We start from the raw sequence: 13,833 nt of genomic DNA on the forward strand, positions 1-13,833 counted from the left end.
TGTATCCTCCATGACAGTCATTGTACTCCTTCCGTCTTATAGAGAATGCAACTCCCGCTTCCCGATAAATCAACTAATTTTAAATTTGATCAAATTTATACAAAATAGTACTAACATTTATCATACAAAATAAATATCAATAAATTAATCATGCAATATATTTTCATACTAGAGATGTGAATGTTAGTATTTTTTTTATGTAAATTTGATCAAACTTAAAACTGTTTGACTCCTCAAGAAGTGAGAGTTGCATTCTTTTTTAGATGGAGGAAGTAGATGGTAGAGGAGGGTAGAGTTGCATTCTTTTTTAGACGGAGGAAGTAGATGGTAGAGGAGGGTAGAGTTGCATTCTTTTTTAGATGGAGGAAGTAGATGGTAGAGGAGGGTAGTGCTGGGATGGAAGCCATGGAAGGATAATCGTGAGTCATTTAAAAGGTGGAGAGGGGGTAATTTAGGACGAAAGCCTCGTAGAATGACGGTGGAGCCGTGGAGGTAGGGAGAAAAACCATCCATGCCCATGCAAAACCGCCGGGTCACAACAAAGTTTGGCTATCTGGGCGGACACCGCCGGGTCACCTACCTGGCCCTTGTTTACTTCCCACAAAACTCCCAACTTTAACACTATGCAAAAAGAAGATTCCCCATCACATCAAACTTGCGGTACATGTATGGAGTACTAAATGTAGACGAAATCAAAAACTAATTGCACAGTTTTGTTGTACTTTGCGAGACGAATCTTTTGAGCCTAATTAGTCAATATTTGGACAATAATTCACAAATACAAACGAAACGCTACAGTATCGCATTTATGGCAAAATGCCAATTTGGCACCTCCCAACTTCCCAAGTAAACAAGGACCTGGTGGAAGAGGAGCCAGAGAACGACGAGGAATTCGCGTCGTGTTTGGCGCTAGATCTCCGGTTCGAAACTTTGAAACCCCCTTTGCCCTTGGGCCCCACTTCGGCCCGCTCGGCGTGCAGCAAAAGGCGCCGCTGACACGACTGGCAGGGCGTTCGCCTTGCGAAACAAAAGGCGTCGTCAGCGAACACCGAGGCGAAAACGCGACGGGATCGCGCAGGCCCTTCATCCTACCGCATCGCCACATCGGCAGGCCACGGAAGGGGGGAGGAGACCATTTGAATTTCGAACGCCGCCGGCCACTCCGCTCCCCATCATTCCCCACGACCCCTCCCATCCTCCGCCTGCCCCTCCTCCACTCCGGTCTCCACCGTCCGCCGGCAGAGATGAAGAAGGCGTCCGCGGCCTCGCGCTACGCGGCCTACGACTCCCCGTCCCCGTCCCCGTCCCCGCGCCGCGCGGCGCCCTCAGCCCCCGCCGCGGCCGCGACCCCGGGAGGAGCGCACGGCAGCAGCAGCAGCCGCAGCCGCGCGCTGGTGGTGGCTGGGAGATCCGGCCGCGACCTGCTGGGCGGCAGGCCGCAGCCCCAGCACCAGGGCAACCTGGGCTCCGTGCTCCGGCGGCTCATCTCCATGGACAAGAAGCCGCCTTCCGCCAAGGGCCACCTCCCGGTGCCTCCTGCCGCCGCCGCCGCAGCGGCGGCGAAGAACAACGGCGGCGGGAAGCTGCCGGGGCTGTCGCGGAAGCTATTCCAGAAGGGGCCGTCCGCCGACGCGGCAGCGGCCAATAAGACGAAGGCCCTGACGGACGTCAAGAACGGCGGCAACAACGCCAACACGCGGACGCTCGCCATGGTGCTGCGCAGCGAGCGGGAGCTCCTGGCGCAGAGCAAGGCGCAGGAGGACGAGATCGCCGCGCTCCGCCTGCAGCTCGAGAACAAGGACCGGGAGGTGGAGCGGCTCAAGGACCTGTGCCTGCGCCAGCGGGAGGAGATCAGGACGCTCAAGGACGCCGTCCTGTTCCCGGACGCAGAGCGGGAGCCGGAGCCGGACCGCCGCCTCCGGGATGAGATCTCCACGCTCACCGGTCAGATCCAGTGCCTTGCGCAGGAGCTCGCCCAGGCACGTTCCATTCCATGATCTCACCGTGTGTTCTTCACTTTTGCACCTAGGCAGTCGATTTCTAATGCTCTGCCGCCTGCTGTTTCACTCTCTGCAGGTTAAGGCCGAGAAGCACTCGGCAAGGTCCTGCTTTGAAGATGATGGATACTGCTCTTCCCCTAGGACGCCGGGGTTTAACGAGGAGACCGCTTTCTCTCTGGTGGGTTCGATTGCTCCACTATTTGTTTGTTCTTACAATGGCATATTGTTTGTTCCTGATTACAAAATTACAACTTTTGAGTTGTATCCCGTGCGGTTTGAATAACCACTAGCAATATGCCTGGTTACCAATTAATCTGTGAATAAGGTGGGGAATCAGTGTATTGCTTTCATGATAGTATTCTCAACCTGCATTTTGCGTTTCCTGAGGAATGCAGGTATTTGTGTTGCTGCAGAGATTATTTTTCTTCTATATAATTGTTTACTTCTTTTGTGTTTATTTCTTTATGTATTATGAAGTACTGCACAAACAAACCAGAAACTGGCTACCTCACACATTATCTATCCGCCGTGTAGTAAGAAATATATGCCATTGATGATATGATAGACAGACTGCATACATTAGTAATTTGAGAAAAACATAGGTTCATACTCTTATGTAGTTCTATCATTGATGCAGAACAATATTTTGCACGCTCTTCTCTTGCACTACAAAATATACACTGATTGTGTTCCACGTTGACAAGTGCCTAGTTGTCAGCACAAACAGGCTTTATCTCACTTTTCTTATGATCTATTCTCTCTGCTAACACAGGAGTGCAGCATTGGGGAAGCTGAGACACCAAACTATGGTAGCCCAGATGAAATGTTCAGCAAAGATCTTAACCCTTGCCTGACCCCCTGCATTGCCAAGAGCAAATCCGATGTATCTGCACAAATCCAGTCTTCTTCCCATTCCACAAAGGTGAATTTCTTCTCCTATCATTTTTTTGTTGACCTCAAGCGAAAGCAAAGAAATCCGAAATAACATTTTTTTGCTATGTCTATCTTGTGCTTGCCAGGAGTGCCAGGAATCCAGTGGTTCTCTTCGCAGCAGCAGCAAGGCAAAAACAGACCGCTCTTACAATTCTTTTGGAAGGCCAATGTCGAAGAGCTCTGATCATCACAAGCCTACCTCAGGCACCAGCAACAAACGACGAGTATACAAATCCGATCAAGACAAGATCTATCAGAACCTGTTTTGAGTTCATCATCATCATGAACGTGCCACTGAAGGCAGCCTCTGCTATGTGAATTATTTATAAGTATGTGGGACTTGTATGGTCCGTCGATACTGGTTTCAAACTGCAAAATAACAGTGTTCATGATCTTTAGCAGTGAATGCAATCTTGGTTTTTGCTTTGTTGAGTTATGTTCTTGCTTGCCCGGCTATTTGCAATGCCAGTTTGACTCTGTTATGTCATGGATAAATGAATGTGCAAATTCTATTTTTTTTAAGATGATGCACAAAGTCATGTGGATTGCGACCTATGGCAATGCGATAATAATATAGCATTTGCATCATGTTGTTCGGAGCGTAACAGATGGGTGGATTGCTTTTGCCGATAGATGCAGGTGACAAGTGATTTGCAAAGTGCAATTTGGTTCTAGCTTGTGAAATTGTTGAAACTGGTGTAATAAGCCTCTTCTTTGATAAATAAACGTCTTGTGTTGATGCTTGTTCTATGTGGATCTGGTTCAGGAATATTTTAGATCAGTACCTTTTCCTGGGGCGTTGTACTTAGAAGTCCTCTTGAATGGAGCTATTTTCGTTGGTCAGCAAAATGTTTAAAATTGTTTAATTTTTACTTTTAGGAATCTGGCTAAATGTTTGACTGAAGGCATCTCTGAATTATGTTCGTGTTCATCGAACAAAACCTTTTATACAGGGAAGAACCATATTCACCTCCCGCTACCAAAAGGTCAGAGCCGTCGGATGAAGTAATGAACGGCCCAGATCTGAGATCACCAAATACAGCTGCCAGCCCGAGTCCACTTCTGACCGACTGACCTGACCTCCTCGTCTCTGTCCCTCTCTCTGATGGTCGTCTTCTCGCGACACCTCGATCCCCGAATCCCCAATCCGACATGTAAAAAAATCCCCAATCCGAACCCAAACCCAGATCTACCAAAAATCCCCAACTCCAATCGACCCTCCTCCGTCGCGATCACCCCTCCCAATCCGACCCCAATTCTACCCGATGCGATTAGCAGCGGCGGCGTAGCGAACCGGCGCGTTCGCTAGGGTTAGGGTTTCGAGGGTTTGCGCTAGGGTTTGGGTTCGCGATGGGGCGGTCCCGCGGGGTGCCGAATTCCGGCGACGACGACACCGGCCACAGGTTCCGCACGTTAACCCGCCTCCCCGATTTGCGATTTCGTTATGCTACCTCGCGCGCGCGGAGGGATGAGCTGGTGCTGGTTGCAGGTCGAAGCGGAGGAGGGTATCGTCGAGCGGGGATGCGACGGACACCATTTCCGCGGCCATGGGAGGAGCAGGCGAGGGAGGGGGCAAGAAGGCGCTGTACCACTGCAACTACTGTAATAAGGACATTTCCGGGAAGATACGTATCAAATGCTCCAAGTGCCCTGACTTCGACCTCTGCGTCGAGTGCTTCTCCGTCGGCGCTGAAGTCACCCCACACCGGAGCAACCATTCTTACAGGGTCATGGTTAGTGTACTCTTGCTTATGTTATCTTTGCTTGACTTGATGTTTTGGGTAGCACTCCACAAATTTTCAGTTGTGGTACAATGCTTATTTGATTTACCAGCCTCCAAAATGAGTTGTAATTTGTATTAGTCTAGTTAATGCTAAACTTGCTAAGGCATGTACAAGCTGCAGCTGTTGATTGTTTATTGAAGCATTTTGAGCTGGTGAGCAAGCTGTTAACAGTTAAAATTAGAAGTTCAGAGCCGATCGCTACCTAAGTCAAAATGTAAAGCAGATAAGTGTAGCGCCCAAGGTTTAATTGACACAAACATTCATCCTTTTTGCCCTTGCTTGCTGCAGAACATTCGGGCTTATTATTCGTTAACCCCAAGTAAACTCATCCTTCTAGCCTTGCTTATCCAAAATGTTATATGGTTTCATCATTTCTTAGCCAAACTGCATTTTACTTTAATCCTTTCTCAACCCAGTAGTAGCTAATTTAAAAATCGTAACTAATATCTATATGAGCACTTAAACACTTAGTGTTGTATCCTGTGAAGGTTGTTATTCCTGATGATGTCTTGACTTGAATGTTGTTTTGCAACAGGACAACCTGTCCTTCCCACTTATTTGCCCGGATTGGAATGCAGATGAAGAAATCCTCCTTCTTGAGGTACTGATATGTCTGTTTGGTACATTTACATCCTGGGAATTGTAATTTGATTGTTTACCCATCATGATTGTAGGGAATTGAAATGTATGGTCTGGGAAACTGGCTTGAAGTTGCAGAGCATGTTGGTACCAAGTCGAAGCAACAGTGCATTGATCATTACACAACAGCATACATGAACTCACCTTGTTATCCCCTCCCTGTAACTATTTTCTCTACCTGTTTATAGATCAATAAGTTACCTGGTACTGCTTAACTCAATGCAACGTCATGATTGTAGGATATGTCGCATGTTAATGGCAAGAACAGGAAGGAACTTCTTGCTATGGCTAAAGTACAGGGTGAGAGTAAAAAAGGTGAGTCAAAATTTATTCTTAGGTGATGGAAACAATCAGTACATTTTGTTGTGCATTTGAAGCCTTGACTTAGTGGGAGATATTTCTTACTGTCCAGTCATCAGGTTTGGTTCATGCTTGCTGACCTAGTTTAGGGGGTGTTTGGGAACACACTCCTAAACTTTAGTACCTGTCACATCGGATGTTTGGACACTAATTAGGAGTATTAAATATAGTCTAATTATAAAACTAATTGCACAGATGGAGTCTAACTCGCGAGACGAATCTATTAAGCCTAATTAGTCCATGATTTGATAATGTGGTGCTACAGTAAACATTTGCTAATGATGGATTAATTAGGCTTAATAGATTCGTCTCGTGAATTAGTATAGGGGTTCTGCAGTTAGTTTTATAATTAGCTCATGTTTAGTCCTCCTAATTAGCGTCCGAACATCCGATGTGACCCTCCTAAAGTTTAGTAGCTCGTATCCAAACACCCACTTAGTATATGTTAGTTGGTCATAGGTGATGTGATTTAGTGTTTTAGGTGGAATTTGTATTGCAGTATCCGGTCGTTGGCTACAATATAACATGTGTTTGGTCACTTGCTGTTTGTCTTCACATCTTGAAATATTAAGGCTGTGTTTGCCATTGTGGTGTCTTGGCAAAAACACTTCTACTTTGGATCGGTATACATTTTTGGGAGCGATGGCACCACAACCGTACTGGAAATCTCATAACTAACTATTCCTTAGTGTATTTGGTCTTAACCCCATTATAGGACATGTTTTAGTGGGCTATCCATCCAACTGCAGTATGTTACTTTCAAACGGATGTATGATTTTTTAAATGAAAAATTTTCCTGTGTTGATCTCATATCCACGTACGTTAATTTGTGGGTTGTGGGTCTAACGGAAAGAAGAATGATAGTATGCACATATATCAGCATGCTCATTACCCCAATACTGTCAGCGGCAGCAGCACCATCTCTGTGTGTATGCACGGGCATGAACACAAGAATCTACACACATGCACGAGCTGATAATCAAATAACACTGCTGCTATAAGTTTTTTTTATATTGGTAACTCTGTAATGATTCCGATTGTCGGGACGCCAATTACTTTCTAACTGCTGCTCTGTATTATTCAATTATAAAAAGAAGAATAACAACAGTAGGTAGATATTTGAAGAGAAGATATCTTACTATATTGGCTTGTTTGTATATCTCATCTTTCTTCTTTGTTCATGTAGGGACTTCGCTGTTACCTGGCGAACTGACTCCTAAGGCTGAATCTCCATTTTCTCCCTCCAGGGTCAAGTATGCCATTATTTATCTATGAATACCTATGAATATGTCACTTAAGCTTCAAAGAGGCTTGTTACCAGCTAGATCTTGCATAGGTTGGAAGAAGCACTTGGTGATGGTCCTGCAGGTCGATCTCCTTCGCACATGGCTGGTGGTATGTATTGGAAATGACCAATTAGACCGACCAATCCTGTAACAGTGCATCCTTGGTCTACGTCTAGAAATGTTTTCATATTGTGCTAATTCTGGCTTCTGGTTGATCTACTGCAGGTGCAAATAAAAAAGCTTCAAATGCTGGACAGAATAAAGATGGTGCTAACATATCAAAAGTTGAAGGTATCATAGATGAATACATCATTGTTATTTTCTAGTTTTTATGTTCACTCAGCACCCAGGTTCTCAATGCCCTTGTGTCAATAATAACACCAGTTTACTGTTCTCTTACCAGTGACGAATGGGCAAATTAAATTGAAATAAAACAATTCTTAGAATGTGTTCGTACGGTTTTAAATTTTAGAGATGTTTTCATCAAGAATGTCATATTCTTAAGAATGGAATGCTCAAGATTATTGCTAGTGCTATATCCTTTTCTTTAATTATTAAATGGGTTTTTTTGTGCTGGAAATATATAAGAAATGAAATGGAGATACATGATCTCTTTATGGTGTGGTCTGAAGTGGAGAATGTGTTTCCTTTTTTAATTAAAGCTGTTGGAAGTATTGTTTTACCTTCACATTACTGCCTAAACTACATGTTGATCCTTGGCATATTTAATTTGTATGTGCCAGATGGTCATGTTGATAGAAGTGTTGGTGTGAAGAAGCCCAGATATTCTGCAGATGAAGGCCCTTCTTTGACTGAACTGAGTGGATACAATTCAAAGAGACATGAGTTTGACCCAGAGTATGATAATGACGCTGAACAAGCGCTTGCTGAGATGGAATTTAAAGAAACTGACTCGGAAACTGATCGTGAACTGAAACTCCGTGTGCTGCGTATTTACTTGTCCAGGTTCGTTCAGAGTGAAGCAATTCTTTTGTTCCTACTAAGCAGAAAAAGCTGTATTATTGTGGTAACTTTTGTTCAAAATGCTTTAGTTGCTGAGTTAATAGTGTAAGTATGTTTGTATGTTTATTTCATTGATTAGAATGTTTAATAATGCAAAGTAACTGTTGCTTTTGTAGGCTTGATGAAAGGAAAAGGAGAAAAGAGTTCATATTGGAAAGAAATTTGTTATTCCCTAATCCCTTGGAGAAAGATCTTACAAATGAAGACAAGGAAGTTTACCATCGCTATAAGGTATTCATGCGTTTTCTTTCCAAGGAGGAACATGAAGCCCTTGTTAGGAGTGTCATAGAAGAGCGAAAAATTCGGAGGAGAATTCAAGAGCTTCAGGTATTGTTTTTGTTCATTGCCTTCTCTTACTGAATCAACTACAGCAATTATTTCTCATTCTTTTTATAGAATGATTGAATTTGGAGTTCCACGGTCAATCTGCTAGAACTATTTGTTCATGGATCGACATCTTTATATATGTTTGTGCTACATGAAGCTGAGAAAGTTATTGTGGATAGATTTACATGCAAAGGAACACATATTAAATGCAACTGGAAATGTTGGCTGAGAACTAATCCTTTCTAAATTCCTTGCCACAAATGTTTCCTTTTTGCTCTTAGTAGGTAGGTTACATGTGCCACAAATGTGCAATGATCTGAAAAACTGCCTCAAACAAGAGAATATTAAACTAGCAGCACAGTTTCTTTTCTATTAAACAAAATAAAAGATAAAGTAGTGCCAAAATTCTGTGGCACATTGAATTTGTACTTTGTGAACCATTCCTTATTCGCATAGATGGTTTGTAGGTCTGCACATAGTGCAGCATTCATAATTTCTTAATTTCATTTGGCTTTCTCTTGTATTCCCACTTGTTCCACCGCACCCACCCATTGGCCCAGCCAATTATCAGTTTGTTGTTTTATTCTTATGAACTGCACTACATTTCCAGACGTTCTTGTGGGGCGAACCTGATGATATTTTAGTGCACTAACATTACATGTTTGATATTTCATCTTGGAAGTTGCGCTTGAGTTCTTCTATAGTACAGTCTTGACTACATTTTTTTTACTAGGCTTCGCATATGAAGGAAGCTTCCTTTTCTTTTCCTGGAAAACATGCAATAGAATGAATTTGTGCTACTGATCAATCTTGTTCTTGACATTTGATATTGGTTTTTTTGAGGAAGTTCTGTAGAACACTACCGACATGTGTGTCTTCCCTTAAGGTTCTAGTAGCATCAATTTGTTCCGTTGTGCAAATATAAATGTGATTGTTTACTTTTATTTTGTTGACTCTCAGGAATGTCGTTCCGCTGGATGCCGTACACTAGCTGAAGCAAAGATACACATAGAGCAAAAGAGGAAAAAGGAATACGAGCTAAATGCCCAAAAAGCTAAGGAAAGTGGCCAACTTATTCCAAATAACAAATCAGTACAAAAGATGAATCGACCTGTAAAAATTGAGTCTGATGGGAATTTGGATCCAAAGAAAGGTGGTGCTGGCTTAGATTCTCCTAAAACCACAGGACTTACAAGTGTGAAGCAGTGGGATGACTGGGATATAGTTGGTCTTCCTGGGGCAGAGTTATTAAGTGCTAGCGTAAGTGCATCTGAAATCCAAGTGCCCTGTTCGATGACTCATGCTCATTTCTGCATATTAGTCCTGTGGTCTTGTTCATGCGTTTTGTATTTGTTACAGTAAAAGAATGATCCATCCGTTTTATTTCAGGAAAAGCTTCTATGTTGTCAGAACCGATTGCTGCCCAGTCATTATCTGAGAATGCAGGAGGTGCTGATGCAGGAGATATTCAAGGGTAGTGTACACAAGAAAGAAGATGCTCATGTCTTATTTAAGGTTGATCCTACCAAAGTAGATACTGTTTATGATATGGTAACAAAAAAGCTGGGCAACCATGAGGAGGCTCCGACTGTCTAGCTATGCTTGACTTGCCAAAAAAACCAAATATTGGTTTCTCCTCCGAACCATAGCTGAAGGTGGAGGCTGTAGTAAAATTGAGTCGACCATAGTTAAAACCTGAAATTTGTGTCATTGTCTGAAGCACAATAAGGCATTCCGGCCAAATTGTAAAATTATCGAGCCAACGAGAATGTGTAGCATGAGTTGCCATTGCAGTTCTTTCCTCGAGGATAGTCGCCATTGTTGAGAGTTTACTGTTGCAGATGTGCTAGTGCCTTGTTGTAGGTATAGGGCCTGAGTTTATGTATCATCGTGTATGTAACATTGTCGCCCTATTTTTATGCCATTGTATCAATATCAGACATTGATTATTAAAATTCCATCTTGCAGCCAAAATGTTTTCCGTCTGTATTGGGATGCTTTTGCATCTTTGTTGTGCTTGTTGGTTCGGTCAAGAGCAGAGCCTTCAGCTAGCTCTTGGCTGTCCATTCTGTTGAAGAAACCAATACTCACCATCACGAGATGGACCTTTAACCTTTTACATCACGAGAAGCTGAATTCTTGACACGAAATGCTCTGATTTTGCAACTTAACGGACAGGGACACAGCTCCTCATTAAACTGTAGAGTTTTGGTTGCCAGACCTGAGTGTTGCAATCGACTGTACTGCGGAGCCGACTGTCTTCTAGGCTGAAACGTCACACCTGTTACACGTTTGGTTGTTTTATATGCAAACATGTCAAAACTACCGTAATTTCATCCGAGTGATCTCGTGGTCGCTCAAAAGATAGTCATGCATACTTTTTTTAAAAAAAAAGAAAATTATGGGAAGCCTTCCTTTCAAACAAAAAAAAGGTGGCAGCCAAGCCAACCGTGCTTTCTCAAAGAAGTATTTCGAGGAACATTATTACCAGTGCAGGACCTGCTTGGCCATTATCGTCTTGTTGGTACGTCCATTTTATGCACGAACCACGGAAACGCCGTGGAAGAAAAGGGAAGAGCCGAGACACGTGCCGGAGGGATGGGATCATGTGAGCACTCCGTGGGGGTAGTTGGCATGTGTGGAGCGCGCACGGGCTGCGACGGCCGCGCGCACCCTGTTTCTTTCCACGGCGAAATATACAAAGCCCCCGGCAGCCTCGGCGCGACGAAGTGATGACCCGGGACCCCTCTCCTCCTCGCTGAGCGAAACCCACCTCCACCAGTGGGCGCGGGGGCGCCTGCGCGCAGCGGAGAAACCCAAGCGGCGCGAGCGACCGAGAGGAGGAGGCGCGCGCGGGGGACGGGAGGGATCGAGAGCGGGGATGGCGTCGCCGGGGGTGGTGGCCGCGGCGCTGGTGGTGGCGGCGGTCGCGGCGTTCTGCGGCACGGACCCGCTGCGGATGGGCAGCATGGTGGACTTCCCGGGGTTCGAGGCGCACTTCGTCGACCTCCCGGACCCGGCCGAGATGCCGCCGCACGCGGACGCGCGCGAGCGGCTGCGCAGCGCGGAGGTGCGGTTCCGCGGCGAGGTGCAGGGGCCCGAGAGCGTGGCCTTCGATCCGCGGGGCCGCGGGCCGTACACGGGCGTCGCCGACGGGCGGGTCGTCTTCTGGGACGGCGAGCGGTGGGCGCACTTCGCCACGGCGTCCCCGCGCTGGACGCAGGAGCTCTGCGGCGGGCCCAGGGCGTCGCCGCTCGAGTACCTCCCCAACGAGCACATCTGCGGCCGCCCGCTCGGGCTCCGCTTCGACAAGAGGACCGGGGACCTCTACATCGCCGACGCATACTTCGGCTTGCTCAAGGTCGGGCCCGAGGGCGGGCTCGCCACGCCGCTGGCCACGGAGGCTGAGGGCGTGCGCTTGAACTTCACCAACGACCTCGACCTCGACGACGAGGGCAACGTCTACTTCACCGACTCCAGCATCCACTACCAGAGACGGTCTGTGATGCCATGCCCCTCTCCCCTCCTCTGCTTTGCTTAGCTGCTGTTTGCCTGTTTCATTTTCATCTCACTGTGTTGGTTGGTTAGTGATAGACCTGGGTCCTGTTTGGTCTGCATCTAAAACTGTCATCTACTATAGTAGCCAAGCTAAATTTGGTACGGCCAAAATTTGGCCACCAAATTGATGCCGTCATTTTGGCCAACTTTGGCCATCAAGTAAAAATAGGGTAGCCAAAGTAGAGGGTGATCATGCCAAATTTTGTCACCAAACCAAATGGTGGCCAAAATTGGGCAGAGTGGCCAAAGTTTGCCTTGTGCAGCTTGGGCACATTTAGGCACCAAACCAAGCAAACCGTAATGATGCCGAATCGGTGATCTGAAACATGAGGATCCTATAACTGGGTTAGTTGTCCATCTATCATCTTGACTGCTGATTTATGGGGCAGTATAGTTTCCCGCTAATCCTTTTTTAAACCGCATTGAGCTTTGATCCCCTTCCCATCGTAGAATCTCGTGCTTTCCAACAGAACAATGAAAAGGAGTAAAGGGGTCAATGTAAAAACCTAAAATGGAGCAATTGCCTCTTTGGGGAGAACAGTTCTATTTTTTTTTGAAATTGAGAACAGCAGTTCTAATCTGACTTTTACCTATTTTAGTGTCTACTGTGTCTTCAGGTGTGCCGACTGTTCTACTTCTATGTAAAATTCACCTGTTTTAGTGTCTATTAATGTGCCTTAAGGCACTAATCTGTTTTCCACTGTTTTATCGGGAAAGCATACAATGCCTCAATTTCCAAACAAGTCCACTAGATCTAAGTCACCTTGGATCTTGTAAAACCTAGAGATAGGTTGTTTGAAGTATGTTCTGTAGCTTATCAGTAAGCTTGGTCATTCATTTGCAGGAATTTCATGCAGTTGGTTTTCTCTGGAGATCCCTCTGGGAGGCTTTTGAAATACAACCCGCAGACAAAGGAAACGACAGTACTGCACCGCAACCTCCAATTTCCCAATGGTGTGTCCATGAGCAAGGATGGCTCATTCTTTGTCTTCTGCGAAGGATCGCGCGGCAGGTCTGTATTCTCTTCCTTACATCTGGTTTAAGCTTTCTTCAACTTTATATCAGGCACTGAATGTTTGTGTTCTTGTGGAGACAGGTTGAGCAGATACTGGTTGAAAGGCGAGAAGGCAGGCACCGTGGATCTCTTCGCCATCTTGCCTGGATTCCCAGACAATGTGCGGACCAACGAGAAGGGCGAGTTCTGGGTGGCGATCCACTGCCGGCGCAGCCTGTACGCCCGGCTCATGAGCCGCCATGTCAAGCTGAGGAAGTTCTTGCTGAGCCTCCCGATCCCCGCCAAGTACCATTACCTGAGTCAGATCGGCGGCAGGCTCCACGCGGTGATCATCAAGTACAGCCCCGACGGCGAGGTGCTGGACATCCTGGAGGACACCAAGGGGGAGGTGGTGAGAGCCGTCAGCGAGGTGGAGGAGAAGGATGGGAAGCTCTGGATAGGGTCCGTCCTGATGCCGTTCATCGCCGTCTTTGACCTCACCAAGGCGTCTTAGCCGCCCCGGTCGTATTCCATCGATCCCAATAATTTGGTGCTACAGCAAACTGGAGCTGTTTGACTCCCCTGCCCTTTTTTTAGTACTAGCAATGTAAGTTGCTGACGTTTTAGATTCCCCCTCGAACTTTTAGGAATGATGAACAGCTCGTGTTTTATGAATCCAGATTTGTCACGTGTGTTCCTGGCTTCGAATCTTCGATCTGTTCCAATTTGTATTTGGTAATGCATGCGTATATATAGTTTTAAAAGAAGAGAACCATCTTTTCTCATCGTCGTATATTTATATTTGGTAATGCCAAAAATAATTTAAGGCGCATCAGGATCTTCGAAAGGGCGCAAGTGTGAAGAGCATGGTGCCGGATCTTCTACGGTCGCGGGCGGGGATCGAATCCACGGGTCCAGCCGGCGACGGA

At 45.8% G+C, this 13,833-nt stretch overlaps 3 protein-coding genes across 3 annotated transcripts; all 3 read left to right on the forward strand.

Moving 5' to 3' along the window:
• The first annotated feature begins 1,059 nt into the window (after window positions 1–1,059).
• LOC101760801 (actin cytoskeleton-regulatory complex protein PAN1) lies at window positions 1,060–3,369 on the forward strand. Its single transcript, XM_004981701.4, has 4 exons — window positions 1,060–1,979; window positions 2,077–2,178; window positions 2,773–2,922; window positions 3,020–3,369. Exons 1-4 carry the CDS (start codon window positions 1,245–1,247, stop codon window positions 3,200–3,202), a joined length of 1,170 nt encoding a protein of 389 aa, XP_004981758.1. The 5' UTR covers window positions 1,060–1,244; the 3' UTR covers window positions 3,203–3,369.
• A 633-nt stretch (window positions 3,370–4,002) lies between these two features.
• LOC101761464 (transcriptional adapter ADA2) lies at window positions 4,003–10,326 on the forward strand. Its single transcript, XM_004981703.3, has 12 exons — window positions 4,003–4,336; window positions 4,423–4,666; window positions 5,253–5,318; window positions 5,392–5,517; window positions 5,596–5,671; window positions 6,903–6,969; window positions 7,053–7,111; window positions 7,228–7,293; window positions 7,746–7,968; window positions 8,142–8,352; window positions 9,313–9,612; window positions 9,742–10,326. Exons 1-12 carry the CDS (start codon window positions 4,284–4,286, stop codon window positions 9,946–9,948), a joined length of 1,698 nt encoding a protein of 565 aa, XP_004981760.1. The 5' UTR covers window positions 4,003–4,283; the 3' UTR covers window positions 9,949–10,326.
• Window positions 10,327–11,017: 691 nt separating this feature from the next.
• On the forward strand, window positions 11,018–13,671 carry LOC101761859 (protein STRICTOSIDINE SYNTHASE-LIKE 3). Its single transcript, XM_004981704.3, has 3 exons — window positions 11,018–11,850; window positions 12,755–12,922; window positions 13,007–13,671. The coding sequence occupies exons 1-3, from the start codon at window positions 11,234–11,236 to the stop codon at window positions 13,416–13,418; spliced, it is 1,197 nt and encodes a 398-aa protein (XP_004981761.1). The 5' UTR covers window positions 11,018–11,233; the 3' UTR covers window positions 13,419–13,671.
• The last annotated feature ends 162 nt before the right edge of the window (window positions 13,672–13,833 follow it).

This window comes from Setaria italica, chromosome IX (assembly GCF_000263155.2).
Source record: "Setaria italica strain Yugu1 chromosome IX, Setaria_italica_v2.0, whole genome shotgun sequence".
In the NCBI taxonomy this organism is placed as follows: Eukaryota; Viridiplantae; Streptophyta; class Magnoliopsida; order Poales; family Poaceae; genus Setaria; species Setaria italica.